This window comes from Ictalurus punctatus, chromosome 11 (genome assembly GCF_001660625.3).
Source record: "Ictalurus punctatus breed USDA103 chromosome 11, Coco_2.0, whole genome shotgun sequence".
In the NCBI taxonomy this organism is placed as follows: domain Eukaryota; kingdom Metazoa; phylum Chordata; class Actinopteri; order Siluriformes; family Ictaluridae; genus Ictalurus; species Ictalurus punctatus.
In genome coordinates this window covers 15,632,732-15,651,545 of record NC_030426.2, presented here as the reverse complement: position 1 = coordinate 15,651,545, position 18,814 = coordinate 15,632,732, and the positions used below count along the sequence as shown (strand labels likewise).

Below are 18,814 nucleotides of genomic sequence, written 5' to 3'. Positions count from 1 at the left end.
ACTGCAATTCCCAGAAAACTCACACACACAGAACACTCACACTCATTCTAATCACACACACCTGTATCCGATCTCACACACACTCACTACCACAGTTTTCTAACACTATGACTTTGTGAAGTATTACATGAGTTCTTCTGTATACCAAGTTTGTTATAGGTTCATGTGTTATTGTTTTGATCTCGTTCTCACCCTCGTTCTTGATTCTGGTTTTGCCTCATTTATGCCTACAACATGCAAACAGGAGAGCATCACACCGGGATCTCTATGCCAGCCTTCGATTCTGTGCGTTTTCCCCAGTGGTACCCCCTGGGAGTACCAGCTTCCTTCATTGGCTTTGAGGTATATAAGTGTGTGTGTGTGTGTATATATATATATATATATATATATATATATATATATATATATATATATTTAAGGTTATATACTCCAATGCCAGTTTTATTTTTCAACCCTGGAGGACCCCAAGCCCAGAGAGGAGCAGTGGCTGGGATTCATGCTGTCTCAACTCACTGGCCCAGCTTGAGGTTGGGCTGAGTTCCTGATTTCTAGGGGAGCCGGTGAGCTTAGCCATGTAAGCCAGTTGGGTAAACTTTTAGTTCAGGTGTTCGGATGTCCAGGGCACAAACCTGACCTTGAAAAAATGTTAGGAAGGCCCAATCTAAAGGATGAACCCTCTCAGAATTTCATCTCATATTGCGAGAGGGAGCTGGCCTACAGGAGGGTCTCTATAGCTCAGCTTCAGCTCCCGGCTGACAGGGCAGTGATGGGGGTGACACAGACCTGCAAGGCCGAGGGCTACTGTAAAGAAGCCCAGCTACAATGTCCCACATGTAGGAAACTTTGTATCCATGGATCATATTTCTGAACTTAGGGATATTTCAAGAGCAGCTGGCAAGCTCACAAACGGCTCCACAAGAGAGCACCTGCGGAGCTCCTGCCGGATGTCAATGTGGTGACCTCCTCTGCAGAGCTATAACTTGACACCCTTGAGGTAGTCTCAGCTCCTGAGTACCAGTTGGAGGTCCACATGGCAACTTCCTCCCCAGAGCCCCAGTACGAGACCAATGAGGATGTCTCATCTCTAGAGCCCGAACCTGAGACCCATGAGGTGGTCTTACCTGCCAAGCTCCAGCCGGAGGTCAACGTGGCAACCTCCTCCCCAGAGCTACAGCCTGAGATCCGTGAAGTGGTTTCCACTGCAGAGCCCCAGTTGGAGGTCAACAAGGCAACCTCACCTCCAGGGCTCCACCCTGAGACCCACGAGGTGGTCTCACCCGCAGAATTCCTGCCAGAGGTCAACGTGGCGACCTCTGCTCCAGAGCTCCAGCTCGAGACCTACAAGGTGGTCTCACCTACCGAGATCCAGCTGGAGGTCAAAGTGGCGACCTCATCTCCAGAGCTCGAACCTGAGACCCATGAGATGGTCTCACCTGCCGAGCTCCAGCCAGACGTCAATGTGGCAACCTCGGTTCCAGAGCTCCAGCTCAAGACCTACGAGGTGGTCTCACCTGCCGAGCTCCAGCCAGAGGTCAACGTGACAGTCTCATCCCCAGAGTTTCAGCCTGAGACCCACGAGGTCTCATCTCCAGAGCTCCAGCATAAAGTCGAGTTCCTCCTAGAGGTCAACGAGGTGACCTCCCAAGTCATGTTCACGTCCAAGATTGAAAAGGCGACCTTTCAAGCCCAGTTCCTGTCTCAGTAGCTAATTCACCTACACAAGGAGAGTAGCAGAACATGCTAAATTCTGCACATATATTAGCTGGAAAACAGGACAGAACCTTGGGCCCTTGATGTTAGCTAGCTAAGCGCTCTCACCTCACAAGTACCAATGTTTCTGCAAGTATTCCTTTACTCGAATATATCACTCTTTCAGTCACCTTCAGTAACTGGTCAGGGTCATGCAGGATCCAGAGCCTATCCCAGGAACACCCTGGAGGGAACAATTGCAGGGCACTATAAACACACACATTCACACCTAGGGGCAATTTAGCATAACCCATCAACCTACTGGCTTGTTTTAGGAAGGTGAGAGGCAACTGGAAAACCTAGAGGAAACCCATGTGGACACAAGGACAGCATATGCACACACAGTAATCCAAGCTCAGGATTGAACTTGGGACCCTGTAGCTGTGAGGCAGCAAAGCTACCCTCTGCACTATTGTACACACTGGAAAAGTTGTTTAGCCAATTCCTCGTTCCTAATTATGTATATTGATTGGCCCTTAAAAGGTCCTGATATCCATAGTTTGCTGTTATATGCTAAACTACCTTTGATATTCAGCTGCTTTGGTAGCTATCTCCCTATCTATAATATTTTTACTGTAGTAAGTGGAGGAGAGTAAGCCGAGTAGTGCCCTTGCCTCCAAGCCAATCAAATATGCCTTTTAAGGGTTGTAAATAGAGTTAGAGATTTATGTAACCCTTTATGGAGCTGACTGATATGGCAGTTTGTATGTTGCTGAAAATATTAGTAGGGACAATCATGTACTCTCTTGAAATTGGTAGGGAAATGTTACTACCATCCGTAGCCAAATCAACACCCATGGAGTTGTTGTTGTTGTTGTAGTAGTAGTAGTTGTTGATATTTGTGATGCCCTAACAACACATCTAGTGTGGTTTCCTGCTGTATGCCCAGTATTCCTGGGATAGACTCTGGATTCAACATTACCCTGATCAAGATCAGGTGAAAGTAATGGATAAGCTAAATAACTAGCTTAGCCCACAGGTCATGTAACTAAAACTTCCGAGGTTCTTACTGTACTATTTTGAATCAAAAAGCCATTGAGCCAATTTCACGAGATCTGAAATTGTGTTTATAGTATGTAGCGCTCCCCAAATATATTTTTTAAGGAGTAATGACAAAAGCTCTGGATGTGAATTTAGTGGTGTAACAAATTGGACCAAATAGAGTAATCTGTAATCTGACTCAGCTATCCAGTAAAAGTAGGCCATTTAAAATCATGATTTTGAGTGCATGATTACGTGAAGCAAAGGAAGCGTGCCCTTGCGCAATTGCGCATGTGCCCTTGAGTCACATCAAAGCCCTTTTTTGTGTGGGGAATTCACTGACAGAGTTAGGTTAGGCAGCACCTATACCAACAAAAATGATACCCTGACCAGCTTTTGTTTTCATACCAATGTTGGTATGTGGAGGAAGGTCACATGGTCTGAGTACCCACTCTGGTAAACTTCTCACCATATGAAATGATACTAGTGCATTAAAACCTCTTACAGTTCAGAGGTTTAAACCATGTAAAACATCTTAATTAATTTCAGAATTTTTTTACCCCAGGGAATTTTTTTAATGTGTTTAGGTTAATACAGTTTCAGCTTAATCAAACAGGAAGACTACAATGTCTAGGAAACTAAAGAATGTTATTACAGCATCTAACTGTGTGAGCAATGTAATTAAAAAATTACAGCATTTATTAAATGATAGTGAAACAATTTACTACCATCATTCTGTGGCTCTGCTTTTACCAGCTTGGAAACTTGCCAAGCCCCATCCTGTTGATGACTTCAGACTGACTTGGGTAGGCAGATGTTTTTCTCAACATGCACACAGAATGACTCCGTCCTTGCTACAGTCACTTCCTGTGTGGGAACTACGGAGAAAAAAAAGAGGAGATCTGATTGGTTCCCTGTTTGCCTGTTTCCTGAAATACAAAACACAGTGAGACATACATGCTGGAAAAGTCTGTTAGCTAAGAACAACAGATTCCTGCATGTGTGTGTGTGTGTGTGTGTGCTTGGCATGCTTGTCTGCTGTACAGCTGTCAACCTACAGTACAGAACAGTATCCTACATGAGTTCTAGACCTGTTTATGAGAACATCTGCCCACAAGAAGAGAGAGGGGGATAGAGGACAGGAAATGGTAAAGTGAGAGCACTGAAACATGCTTGAAAGAGTTCAAGAAGATGTCAAAGCAATGATGGATGATGGCTGTGCAGATACCTGTGAAGTTCTCATCGCAGGTAAGTTATGAATGACTGTCAGTACAGCTTTTGTTGTTATAATCAACATGGGATGAAGCCATAGCAATATTTGGTAAATTCATGAGATCAGTGTTGTTGTTTTTTTCTCTTTTTGTGTTTTTGTGGTCTGGTCCATGTAGAAGTTTGACAAAGTGTTTACTCTAGGCTATGTAAATTCTGGATCAGTGTATCCAGCTTGAGCTACAGTAGAGTAATCAGTCTCATTCAGTTGAATTGTACGTATTATTAAGACACACACACACACACACACACACACACACACACACACACACACACACACACACACACACACACATTTGTCTTATTATCCTTATAAGGACCTTCCACTGACATAATTAGTAATGCAGCTAATTATGCTACTCCTAAATTTAACCCTGACCTTAACTCCAGTAAACCTTATGGCAAAGATAGAAAGAAAGAAAGAAAGAAAGAAAGAAAGAAAGAAAGAAAGAAAGAAAGAAAACCTCACAGTTTTCCAAATCTGGTCAATATGGCAAAAATTATGGATATTGCATAACTATTGTTGCTGTCAATAAACTTTACCCAAGAAACTACAGCCAAGAAAATACTAAGACAAGGTCAGTTGATTGTCCATTAGCCAATAAAATCTGTGATGTCTTGAGTTAATAAATCAGTGCATTTATGTATTCTGCAAAGTGAATAAATGTATATAATCTTAATATTTAATTACACTTTTCACATTAATTAAGATCTTATATTAGCAAGTCAACTAAATTTCTTCTGCTTTTGAAATGGGTTTTAAAGAAAGCCCATCTGTTGAAAGAAAATATTTAAATGTAGCAATATCCCTAACCATTTAGCCCCCCCCGGATTTAACCACCAGTGCTAGTGGTGTAATTCTGACCAATGTACTGTATTAAGATTTTACATGTCTTTCTGCTTAAATAAATTTTCCATTTTCTTTCTTTCAGTATTCTAGGTTCTCTATAATATTCTCCAGCTGACATAATGGTGCAAAATATAAAATGCTTACTCTTTCCACATAGAACTTGGTTTAAATCTCATCTCAGTTTCTGATTCAAATAGTTTTCATTAATAGAAGCTCATACAGCTTAGACAGTTTTGGAAGTGGGAAATGGAATGAAATGAAAATCAGTGTGAACATCATTAATGAATATTCATTAAAGCTATAAGCTTAGTGTAATTGCATTTGCCTGTCTGAGCCTACTCTCACAAACCCAATGAAAACATATCAATCACAAATCAAATCAAATTTTCAATCATTATGGCTGCTAAACATAGTAATGAGAGTAATAATTAAGAGAAATATCCAAGGCAGAATAAGCTTTGTGCAAAAAGATAATAATTGCATCCAAAGTGATGAGTGTCGATGTAATAAATGTAATGTTATGTTCATTGTTGTTCAACAGTTCTGTAAATTAAAAGCAAATGTTATTCTCTCATGTTATGTAGACAAGATGCCACTAATCATATGAGATTTGAACTATCAGAAAATGGACAAGTGTCTGTGGCATAATATTTATTATGAATAATTATAATTAAATATGAATAATAGATTTCCATTAATACTTCAGTCACTACAGTCCATTTATAGTTATGTACAAGAGTGACAAATGAATCAGGACTCACCAAGGGGTCCTGGGAGTTTATCTAATTTTTTTTTTTTACCCTATTTGTACTCTTATTATTATTTTTTTTTGTAGGCTTCTGACATTAATTCAGTTATCTGGAGTGGGCAAAAAGAGAATAGATTTATTCCTAATGTTTTAGGGAGTATTCAAATTGCCCATAAGTGGTTTGGACCCACATATCTATAAATCATGCATATTATTGCATGTAGTTATTGTTAAAAAAAAAAAAAGAAAAGAAAAAAAAAGTGTATATGTGTGTGTGTGTGTGTGTGTGTGTGTGTGTGTGTGTGTGTATATATATATATATATATATATATATATATATATATATATATATATATATATATATATATGAGACAAATGAAAGTATGGACGATACAGTTCAAGTCATATAGCTTGATCATAATCTTATAAAATCACATCTATTTACCTGTGCAGACTTTTTTAAAGTGTTTAATTTACAGATACATTTGCTACATTAATCTCAGTTTGTAAGATCATTCTTACTAAATCAGGCTGCCGCTGTTATCTCTTGACATAAGTTTAAATTGTATACCTGAGACGGCACACTCTGGGCTAAAAACACCCAAATGAAAAGTTCTCTCTGCTGACTCTCAAGGCTGCTCCTGATCGACCTTGTCCTTGGCATTCGGATGCCTATCACACTCTGTACACTCCTGATTCATTATGCTACATCTTGGAAAATTGAAACAAATTAACAAAATGGGCCGTTTCAGTGCAGCCATGAGCCAAGTGCAGTTAAAGTGAATTTATACTTCCCTTGCAAATTGAAAGTGCACTAATGTTTGCTAATGTATTGACCCCCAGAGGCTTTTTCTGTGGTGTGAACAAACGAAACTAAAGCATCTCGCTCTGCTGCCTCAGATTAAAGAGAATAGACGGAGGTTAATGTAAGCTGCTGCATAACAAAATGGCTACATGTCACTTTTAAGGTGTAGCAGCAGTTTGTTTTCTTGGTTTCTACCAGATGTTCACAATGTTTTGACAGAGATGCCACATTCTAAGAGACAAGATAGATGAGGCCATATGGCAGAGGTCCAAACATGTATTTGGATGGTTCCATTGGCCGTGGTGCAATCCTGTTTTTTTTTTTTTGTTTTTGTTTTTTTCATTTTTTGCCTCCTGTTTTGGCCAGATGGCTGTCACACAGGCTATCTCTAACCCAGATTGGCCTAATTCACCATTATTCTTCTTTTAATGGGCTCATTAACAGCATTACTGCTAATTGAATTTTAAGTCCTCTTCGATCAGGCTGATTTGGAAGCTGTAGTGGTGAACTGGCAACTTATTCATCAATTCCAAGCTGGGCTTATAGGTTTGACCACACCGTTTCTTTTTTGAATTGTGTTTTCAGCAATGATGTTAGCTTGGCTTGTTACACTCATGTTATAAAACTCCAGATTCCTCTTTGTTTCTTAATCACGAAATTCATTAAAAAGTAATTGGAGAACTTTTATATTTGCCTTGCATCTCCAGGGTTGGGGGTTCAAATCCCACCTCCCCCCATGTGCATGGATATTGCATGTTCTCCCCATGCCTCGAGGGTTTCCTCTGGGTACTCTGGTTTCCTTCCCAAGTCCAAAGACATGCGCTATAGGCTGATTGGCATTACCAAATTGTCCGTAGTGTGTGAATGGTTGTGAGAATATGTATGTGATTGTGTCCTGCGATGGTCTAGCCTCCTGTCCTGGGTGTCTCCTGTCTCATGCCCCAAGTTCCCTGGGATAGACTCCAAGCTCCCCCATGATGGATGGATAGATGGGGAGTTTTACAGTATCCATTACATTTACTGCACTCACAATAGTGCATTTGTACTGAATATTAGCATAGCTGTGATGACCTATGGCCAAATCACAGCTATACATATATTCAGTATAACCTCACGATTGTGAGTGCAATATTGCATTTATTCAATAGTTCTATAAACAGGAAATAAATATTGAGTAACTGACATTTCAGACACTATACGGCCAAATGTTCTGTTTATTTTTGTTCCACTAGCAGAAATAGATCCTGAAGAAGCCACACTCACTTTATAGCATGTCTGTTAGCTGGCTAGCTATCGCACATTGATTTGTACATTTCTCTTAAATGTGTTTCTGGTGAAATTGGCTTCCCTTCTTCCTTTTCATCCTCATCTGATGAGCTTTCACATTTTAAGTCAAAAATCCTGAAAAATATTGTTTGCCATGTCCGCTGATGATGATGTTAACTCTACTCTAGTAAATGTTTCAGTCTAAAGTGGAAGTGGAATTTTACATTGCAACACAGAGAAGTGAAGTGATACATACAGTGAAACAAACTAGTGTGGTTATACTAAATATGAGCACTCTTGAAACACTGCTCGACCAGTCACATTAATAGACCTAACTGGACTAAATGCTGTATAACATACTAACATATATTTTTGAGGTATAATGCAGTGCCACTATCTGTATCTGTTTAGGCCTTTAAAATGGAGGTGGATGTGGTATAATCCTAAATACTTAATAAAAAATGTTAAAAAAAAAAAAAAAAAAAAATATATATATATATATATATATATATATATATATATATATATATATATATATATATATATATACATATAAATCTTAGCACTATTCTCTGGGGCACACTGGAATACACTGGGGACAAAAAACAAAGGTAGAAATGCCAGTACAGTCAACATGGTCTGTGAATTCTGGATCTGACAGTTCCTCAACCTCAGCTACATCACTCAAGTTCATAATTGGTCTTGCGGGACTGATTTATTTATTTATTTTTGAAATCTCGCCTGTGCAGTTGTTATTTTTTTTGCTAGTACCTGTCCAAGACATTTTCTATTTCTGTTTGGTTCTATTTTGTAAAATATAAACGCACCAGTAGCCTAATTTAAATCCCATGACCCTGACCAGGCAGTTGAAAAAGCATGCTAATGAAAATATTCTTTCTTTGTCCCAGCAAGCTTCATATGTGACTGCTTGCTCGCACCTTGAATTAAAGTAACAACCTCCTGCTCAGCCAGCTTTTTTGTTGCATCCACTCAAATCTCAACCAGTCACCCTGTGAATCTTTCTATTTTTTTAAAAAAAGGACAAAAAATAAGAATAATCCAGCTCCTACCAATATCTGTATTTGTATCTGTTAGAAGACATTAATAGATTCATATTGGGTTTCATCCCTATTATATTTGCATCTGAGCCCTTAAAAGAGAGAAACATTCAGTCTTGTAGATGTGTGTAAAGAGGGAGAGAAGTTGAGGTCTTGACAGGTTTCATTCTGTGTGATTTTATGATTGTACCCCGAAAAAAAACATGCAGCTATCTGTTATGAAAACATAGATTGCATATTTGCTTTTTAAAAGACATGCTATTGACAGTCACTTAAAGACACAGATGTAAGCAATGTAATTCTGACAAAATGCATATCAACTCTTATGGCAGAGCTCTGAAGATGTCTGAGACAAGATCGAAATGGTGCGTTTGAAGCTACTACTGTCTCTGTTTTCTTCTGTCTCAGTGCAATGGGAGCAGAGGAGCACACCTGACATCCACAGGAAGTTTTGTTCTGTCAGAGCATGTTTGCAAGCTGACTTGGTGCAGTTAGTTCACTGCTAACCTCGTATTAGGAGGCTACCCATTCAGAGAGTGAGAAAGGTTGACAGTTAATTATGGGAGCCATGGATCGTTGTAGACATGTGTGTCAGCTGTGCTGTGCTTCACTCACCACTTGCTTACTGTTTTTTTTTTTTTTTCTTCCCAGTGTTATTCTATTGTTTTTGGAAGCTGCTGAAATGAGTCTATTTTGCTGCATGTGAGAAAGGCCCTGAGGGCTTGCCATAATGATGGTAATAAGAGAGTGAGAGAGAGTGAGAAAGAGAGAGCAGTATCATATGTGAGAAAGAAAATAATTGGTGGAGTTGACCTGGCTGACATTTTTTTGACTCCATTACCATTGGTTTTAACCCCTAGCTGCTGCCCCGCCTCTACAGCCTGCAATTAGTCTTAGCAATTAACAATTTACCATTGTGTTTCTGTGTAACACACAACACTTGTTCACCTCTGGCGTACCTTAGCGAGGCAAGACCTAACCACTGATTCAGTATGTCCAAAAAAAAAAAAAGAGAGCAAGGGAAAAAAAACAGCCATCAAAAAATGGGCATTAATACCACCTTGACACACTACTTTGAAAACTCTGAAGCTTCTGGGACAGTGACTCTACTGACTCACTCCCACATGCTGACAAACCTCTAGTGGCTTCTAGAAACAAATCATTAGTTCATATATTTGGGCAGTGGCAGCACAGCAGTTAAGGTTTTGTTCAAATCACAGGACTGCCAGAGAGCCACTGCTGGACCCTTCAGCAAGACCCATGTTCCTTACTTCTAAGTCAGTGCTGAAAGGATAAATGTAAACATACACTGTTAGTCAAAGGCTTTTGAAAAGATGATGGTTGTATTTTATTACTGTTTAAGTGCCACAGACCAAACAAAAGACAATTTTGTTAATAAAGACAATTTTGTTAATAAAGAAAACGTACTGTATTAAATGGCTGTTCCACCAAAAACCTGAATCTTTGATTTAAACACTGGCCATTCTCAGATGCTAAATTAAGGCTTTGGTTTATGCTGTAATAAAGAAGGTACACTTTGAGGTTGTTAAGCCCATTAGGGCACCTTCACGCCTATTAGTCCATGTACAGAAAGAATATATATTTACACTATTTCATACCTCGGGTCACTAGCGACCCTATAAACATTTTACAATAAATTAATTTGAAAACAGATAATATTTAGCAATTTTTAAAAAAAATATTTTTTGCTTGCCATATAAATAGACCAAGGGACACCAAGAAGGCAATCTAATAAAAAATAAATAAATAAATAAAAAAATGAAGGGAAGTGGATGATGTTCTGGGTTGCTAACGACCCGAGGAATGTGTTTAAGGGTTAATATACAGAATTTGAAGATGATTGGCAAGCAGTGTACTTAACATAATCAGTACATTCTTTGTTAATTGTTTTTTTCCTCCTTTTTTCTGTTGTGACTCTCTGGTACCTTTTTACGGATGTATTTCTCTGTGGGATCTTTTTTTTCTGTAGTGTCCCTCTCTTTTTTTCAGACACGTCTCTCTCTCTGGTATCTCTTTAATGTCTCATTCTCTCTCGTGTCTCCCTTTTGTAGCTTTTTCTGTTGTCTCTCTAATATCTTTTTTCCTGTTATCTCTCTCAGATATGTTTTTTTTCCCCTGTTCTGTCTCGCTCTGGTATCTTTTTCTCCTGTCTCTCTGATATCTCTCCTTTGTGTGCTTTTCTCTGTTTTTTTTCACCAAATGTGTCTCTCTTAGCTGTTTTTTTATGATGTATCTTGTCTCTCTCCTTCATGTGTCACTTTCTGATACCTGTTCTGATGTTTGATCTATTTGATATATTTCTCTCTCTCTCTCTCTCTCTCTCTCTCTCTCTCTCTCTCTCTCTCTCTCTCTCTCTCTCTCAGCTATATATGTTTCATTGTAGTGTTTATTTCTCTAATGTGTCTCTCTATCTGATGAATCCCTTTACTGGGCCTAGCATATCTTGCTGGTTTGTCTAACTTATGTTTTTCTCTCGTGAATCCTTCTGAAGTCTCTGGTGTCTCTCTGTCTCATGTGTCTCCATGGACATAGTTGTACAAAGCTAATTTGTGGCAACTTTTCTTGCACAAGGGAAAAGTAATGGCCTGTTTGGTCAGTATCGATGCACCATTCCTATTATCACACTGACTCAATTGAGGTTTGACAGAATTAGGCTCAAAGGATGTATTGTGATCACTCTGGATCATGTTTCAAGGGCATACAGATATAATGAGGCCTGGATGGTGTTGTTTGCGTGGTCTGTAACAATTACTCTGTAGTGTTGGGTCTGGTGTCTCTCATAGATTCTCTATGGGGTTCAGGTCAGGCGAGTTGGTTGGCCAATCAAGCACAGTAATACCATGGTCAGCAAACCATTTACTTGTAGTTTTGGCACTGTGGGCAGGTGCCAAGTCCTGCTGGAAAAGGAAATCAGCATCTCCATAAAGCTCATCAGCAGATGGAAGCATGAAGTGCTCTAAAATCTCCTGGTAGATGCTGCATTGACTCTCGACTTGAGAAAACACAGTGGACGAACACCAGCAGATGACATGGCACCTCAAACCATCACTGACTGGAAACTTCACACTGGACTTCAAGCAACTTGAATTTTGTACCTCTTCACCATTCCTCCAGACTCTGGGACCTTGATTTCCAAATGAAATGCAAAATTTGCTTTCATCTTCCCCAAAATTGTGGTTATGTGTACTGAACCAGACTGAGAGATTAAAGGCTCAGGAAACCAGTTGTTTTGAGCTAATTATCTGATTAGATCTCTTCTCCAGTCGACTTCTCTGTATCATAAATTCTTTATTCGAATATTCTGAGATACTAGATTTTTGATTTCCATGAGCTGTGAGCTGTAAGCTGTAATCATCAAGATTAAAACAAAAAAAAAGCTTGAAATATTTCACTTTTTGTGTAATGAATCTAAAATATATGAAAGTTCTACTTTTTTTTTTTTTTGTAACTTTTCCCCGATATTCAAATTTTTTGAGATGCACCTGTATGTTACTTGAAGACACACAGCTTGTTGTGAAAAGAACTATAGGAGACAGCAGGGCTGAAGCAGCAGTGTATCAGGGCTGGATAGGAGAGAGCTCTAATGACAGGTAACCTCCTGTGACTTACTAAAAAAGGTAGAAAGATTCCTAATTCATGAAATGGCTTTAGCCGCCCTATTTTGGGCAAATTAACAGAAATAACACCATGTTTAATCAAAGGCTTGATTCAATGCTGCACTACAAAAAAAACAAGTCATCTTAGCAATTGAACATATCTTGAATATAGTCAAATTGATCTAGTATTTCTTTAGATTACAATTAAACAAATATAATTACTCAAATATATCACTCATTTCAAGCTCGTCATTTTCTTATTTTATATTTCTATAATATATATATTTTTTGTAGCAATAAATGCTTCAAATGAGTAAAATTATCTACCAATATAACAATACTATTTCAAACTTGAAATGATTACTAATGGTTTGAAATATTAAAAAGGTTTAATAATCTTATAATTGGTTTACTGTAATCTTAAAATTGGAAATACTAGATTAAATTTGACTATATTCAAGGTATTTCCACTTGCTAAAATGTTATTTTTTGCAGTGTGGATATTACTTTAGGCCAGATGATGCAGCCCACACTCTTACACAACATACACGTCTGTTCAGTGCCTGAGTGTTGTCTACGGGTAGTATAAAAGTTAGCATGTCTAACCACTTAAAAAGATTCTGAGGTGGTTTTTAGCCCTGTGTATGGCTCTGTCCTTATTGTGCAAGTCAGTGCCTGTCTTTATGCCAGTGCTTAGTGTAAGAGTTAAGTTGTATGTGCATATCTTTTTTTTGTTAGAAACAAGAATGGGCTGTTTAAAAAAACCAAAAACAATACTAGCTGCTTTAAAACTGTACTGTCAAGTGGCAGATATGGACACAGATGCAGGTAAACAATGGCTTTATTTAACAAACTTGCACGAGACAAGAGCATGGTAAAAAAACAAACAGGTAATGATCAGCCGATGAACAAACAATGCGAACTAGACAAGGCAAGGGCAAATTGAATTTAATTGAATTTAAATTAGAATAGGATCAGAAAACCAGATAGACACTGACTACATTCACATGCACTTCAGTATTCCGATATCAATCAGAATTTGGTAATATTCTAATTAATACTAAGTCATGTAAACGCCACAATCCGATTGCCTGATTCAGATTAAGACAATATTCTGGTTCCCACCCCTGGAATATGCCTGTTTTCGTCGGATGTGTGTTGCACATAAACACCTTATTCAGAAAATCCACTGAAAGGAAATATATACACATGCTCAGTTCACAAGGAATTATGGGTGCTAAAAAACAAGGCCTAACAAATGAAGCTAAAAAAAGACCCCCCAAAAACATTTCAGCTAAATAGCTAATGCATTAAATTTGCAAAGGGTAGACTTACCTAATCATTGCTACACACAACATCTCTGTTTAAATTTCACATAATTTTATAATACATTATATATTATATTTTGGTAATTGAAAGAACCAACCAGTAAAGGTATTGATGTCATGTGTGAAAATGCCTAGCAAGTTAGCACTACATTTTCATACTGAATCATAAAAAAGCATCTGTGCGAATATTTTATTCTTTATATTTTATAAAGCCCCCAGACAGAGTCAGGAGTGTGGAACAGACGTGCATGTGTGAAGCTTTTTCGATCAGTACAGTTATGGAATTAGATGTCCATCCATGCAACGCTGCTTATTGTCAGCGCACAAGTCAGACTAAAAGCTGGAATATGTGTGTGACTTTCCTCTGTTTTAACTCTTCTGCCAGCTCTTTACTTAGATTCAAAGCAGTTTTTGGTTTGGAACAGAGGCTTTCCCCTGCCACATCATTTTAGAGTGAAAAGCCAAGTTACCAATGATGTCTTCTTTTATCTCCACTGTTATAGCAAATCTACAAACTTTACACTCATGGCAGAAAGCCCTGTCCATTAGAAACTGTATCTTCTCTTGTGACACTCCTCGTTATAGCATGGCCAAAAACATGCCTCAAATATTTACTCAGAGCTTAACCACGTTCATTTGTGCATTTTCCCTACATTGCGTGATTACAGCACAGGGAATGATTTTGATTTTCAGAAAGCAGGCTTTGCTGGTAATTCTAGGGATTAAAGTGATGATGGAAGACAGCGAGGCAAAAGCAGAAAGGGTTTTGCTCACGCACAGCTAGCATTCCTAGAGGGGTGCGTCTCTCAGTTTATTATATTTTATTGCGTTTGTAAATTCTGTACATCTTAAATCAGTGGGTAACTGAGTCCAGGTCATCCCCAGCAGAATTTGTGATTATTTGTAGAGCAACTTTCTGTGAGTGAGCATGAGAGGAGAACTGTTTTTGCTTCTTCTTCTTCTTCTTCTTCTTCTTCTTCTTCTCTCTCTCTCTCTCTCTCTCTCTCTCTCTCTCTCCCTATATATATATATATATAAATATATATATATATATATATATATATATATATATATATATATATAAAAATAAAATCCCCCTGAAAGCTAAGATTCTTGTTCACTCTCTTAGCAAAGGCTCATCTTATTTGAAATGAGTTGACACTTGGGCTTAATGGGCTAATACGAAAAACATTTTCCCCTCACACTCATTTCTAAACAGCAAATGAAGCTGGCACATGGTGGAAAATATGTGTAGTGAAGAAGTAAATCAGGACTGCACAGTCCATGCAAGGGCTTGCACAAGTTTAGAAGAGGAAACTACAGTATTTCCTAAACAAGGACTTTCCAAACAAACGCACACATGGGTTTGAATAAGGCAATGTATTAACACAAAGCTGGAAATGTCCCATAAGTGCAAATACTGCCAAGAGGTAAGAACACAAAATGAGATTAAATCAACATGGTTTCATGAGTGAACATTCACACAGGCTAGTGGAAAGTTATAGTTTGTAAAAGTGATGCTTCAGCCAAAAATGAAATTTACATAATTTTCCCTTTATCCCAAATGTATCAGCCGAGACATGTTTGCTTGCTGAAGTTTGCTGCTTTTTTTTATGCAAATGGTGCAACAAGTTAGAAAATCATACAGCTGTCAGATTTGTGTTTAAAAAACTGCATGTCTAAATTATCACACACTTGCCTCAAACTGTGTTTAGTTGTTAAATTTATCAAGTAGAGTTGCTGACCTTGACTTGTACTCTCATTTCTCATTTCTCACCCCATACTAACTCATCTCGAACAGTTTAAATGTATTCTTAGCCCCTGACCCACTTGTACTAGCATGAAGAAATGTTTTTTGATGGAGACTAAAGCATTTCTAAAAGCCTCAGTTGATAAGGATGCTTTCTAAATGCTGTAAATGTAGTTTATAACACTATCTTAAAAATGGACGAAAGTACATTGTATACCTAAACACTGTGTTAGCACCTACCTTAAAGCCAGAATCACTTTGTTCTTCAGTACACAACACAAGCATCAGACTCTGTTAGGAAGTGAATGTGGAATTGCACATTATAATTGGTATATAGCTCCCAGTTTGTATATTAAATTTTTTAAAAGGAGCAACATGGTGGTGAGCAGGCAGCGTTGTCACCTCACGGTCACCTCACAGCTCCAGCATCCCAGGTTTCATCCTGATCTCTGGTTACAATGTGTGGAGCTTCTCATTTTCTCCCCATGTCTATGTGGGTTTCCACTGTGTGCTCCAGTTTCCTCCTACTTCCCAAAACATGCTGGTGGGTAGATTGGCTACACTCTCTCTCTCTCTCTCACACACACACACACACACACACACACACACACACACACACACACACACACACACACATTGTGTTGCTTTTCCAGGCTTGCACTGCAGATTTTGTTTGTTTTAGAGGGGTTTCTCTCTTCAATCTCATCTTCAGGAGGTGAAATGCTGCTCAACTGGTTTGAGGTCTGGTGACTGACTTGGTCAGTCTAAAATCTTCCACTTTTACCCCCTGATGAAGTCCTTTGTTGTGTTGGCAGTGTGTTTTGAGTATGTTCTTGCTGCATGATGAAGTTCCTCCCAATTAGGTTGGATGCATTTCTCTGTAAAATGGAAGACAGAGTTTTAGATTCCTCAACTCATTCTTCTGCTACCATCATCAATAAAGATTAGTGAGCCCATTCCAGAAGCAGCCATGCAAAGAGAAGCCATGACACTATCTCCACCATGCTTGACTGATGTGCTTGCACGTTTTAGATCATGAGCAGATCCTTTCTTTCTCCATCACTTTGGAAGAGGTTAATTTTGGTTCCAGAACTTTAATGGCTCATCTCTGTATTTCTTTGCAAAATCATATCTGGCTTTCTGGTTCTTACTGCTGATGAGAGGTTTGCATCTTATTGTATGGCCTATACATTTATACACTTGAAATCTTCTTCAAATGGTGGCTTATGATACCTTCACCCCTGCCTTGTGAAGGTTGTTGGTGATGTCACTAACTGTTGTTTTGGGGTTTTTTTTCAGTCAATGTAAATGACACTGCACATCACCCTTAAAACACTATGCCAACAGTGAAGTTTGGAGGTGGATGCATCATGGTGTGGGGCTGTTTTTCATCACATGGTACTGGCAGACTTCATATAATTGAAGGAACAATGAATGGAGCCCTTTACTGGGAGATTCTTGAGAAGAATCTGGTGCCATCCACCAAGATGAAGATAAGACGTGGGTGGACCTTTCAGAAGGACAACGATCCAAAGTATACAGCAAAGGAAACTCTCAATTGGTTTCAGAGAAAAAAATCAAGGTGTCAGAATGGCCCAGTCAATCACCTGACCTGAATCCAATTGAAGAAGATTTAAAGACAATATGTTTAGAAGAATGGGCCAAAATCACACCTGAATACTGCGGCCCATTAATTTCTTCATACAAGAAGTGTCTTGAAGCTGTCATTACAAACAAAGACTTCTCCACTAAGTATTAAATAAATTCCAGTTAGTGGGTTCAATACATTTTTCCTGTGCCATTCCTCTTCATTAAACATAACTTAATTTATGGACATTAATGTTTGGATTTTTTCACTTTAATGTGAAAATTACATGTGAATAGCCTCACTGGAACTATATTTACTGAAAAAAATATTGACGCGTTCGATACTTGTTTCCCCACTGTATATATAATGTGTGCATATAATGTATGTATAATATGGTATTACTAAGCATACAGGTTGCATAATGCTAAATTGATGCCTATAAGTGTTATTTATTTCCTAGCTAAAGTAGCCTAGTTTCCCCAGTCTAAACGTGAAGAAGCTTTGGATCCCAAACTCCCAAAGTCTTGGCTGGTAGACTGCTTATCCTAAATAAACAGACCAGTTTGTCAATTAAATTATTTTAATAATTTTAAGTGTGTCAATTGAAGTATTTATCTAAATTATTACCTTAATGTTAGGTCTCCTTGTGTTTGTATGAAATTGAATAGTCACTCTCATCTGGAGCCGCTCTCCAGTGTTCTTGTAACACTGGATTGGGTTAAACAAACAAAGGTTCAGTTTATCTAACAGCACTGCTGATCGGAAAAGAGCAGATCAGAGAGCAGAGAAAGAAAGAAAGAGAGAAGAAGAGAGAGAGATCACACTTGCAGATCTGGAGAACAAGCTAAAGCCACTGAGCTATTTTTTTCTGCACACAGCACATACGACAGCTGAGGATTGTTACTTTAAATGCCATTTGGCTTAGTCAGATGGTGAATGTGTCTGCACTTGTGTGTGTGCACAGTTAACATGTTATTTGAGTGCCTTCATTAGCACTTCTGAGTCTGTGCTCATTAGTGTGTGTGTGTGCGCGCACGCATAGACTCTCGCTGATAGGGGTAAGAAGAGGACCTGTGATTGCTGGGTGTGGAGTCTGATCAAGGCTGACAATATTTAACATAATTATGAAAAGCTTCAGTCACAGTACCATTAAATAAACACCTCTGTGAGAGAGGGAGGATCTGATGAGAGAGAGAGAGAGAGGAGAGTGAGTGAGTGAGATAGGGGGTCATTTCTCAGTCACAAGATGAGACGTGTGTGTGTGAGTCTTCTCATTACTGCACAGCTTGACCCACACATACTTCCTGTCTCGCAGCAGTAAGCACTTGCACGCACACACACAAACATGTGCATTGACTATGCTAAGCTGTATGGTAAATTAGCATGACTTACATGGGATTTTTAAGAAAACTCATGATCAACAAAACAACAAATGCCACAACCCTAAGATAATCAAACTTACCAGTGTCCACTACAAGACACAGCCCCTTGAACTCAGTTCGAACTCGCTTATATTATTGTTTAGCAAAATGTGTTTGAGCATCTCTGACATGACTTGGCTTGAATGATGTGATTGTTTAGTCAGGAAGTATCAAAGGAAAGCAACCTGGTCCTCAGATCCATCCTGAGCTCAGGTTACTAGCTTACAGTCCCTTGTGAACATTGTGTTCTTGTAGGTTTAATGTTTGTTTTGCGACTTCTATTTTATTTTTCTTGAATGTTTTTGGCTGTTGAGTTTGTCTGCTCATTCTGGTGGAGCTCCAAAGCCAAGAATGAGTGGCAGACTTCCCCTGGCCTTGATCTTC

General features: G+C 38.6%; 1 protein-coding gene across 2 annotated transcripts in view; it reads left to right on the top strand.

Annotated features, from left to right (window-relative positions):
• The first annotated feature begins 3,593 nt into the window (after positions 1 to 3,593).
• The window catches only part of LOC108272161 (uncharacterized), a 128,650-nt gene continuing 113,429 nt past the window's right edge, over positions 3,594 to 18,814 (top strand). The window contains exon 1 of one of the 2 annotated variants that reach the window (XM_053683597.1): positions 3,594 to 3,978. In XM_053683597.1, coding sequence (XP_053539572.1) covers positions 3,900 to 3,978 — 79 coding nt within the window. In that variant the 5' untranslated portion in view covers positions 3,594 to 3,899. The remainder of the gene's footprint in view (positions 3,979 to 18,814) is intronic. The other variant, XM_017480402.3, reaches the window with a different exon arrangement.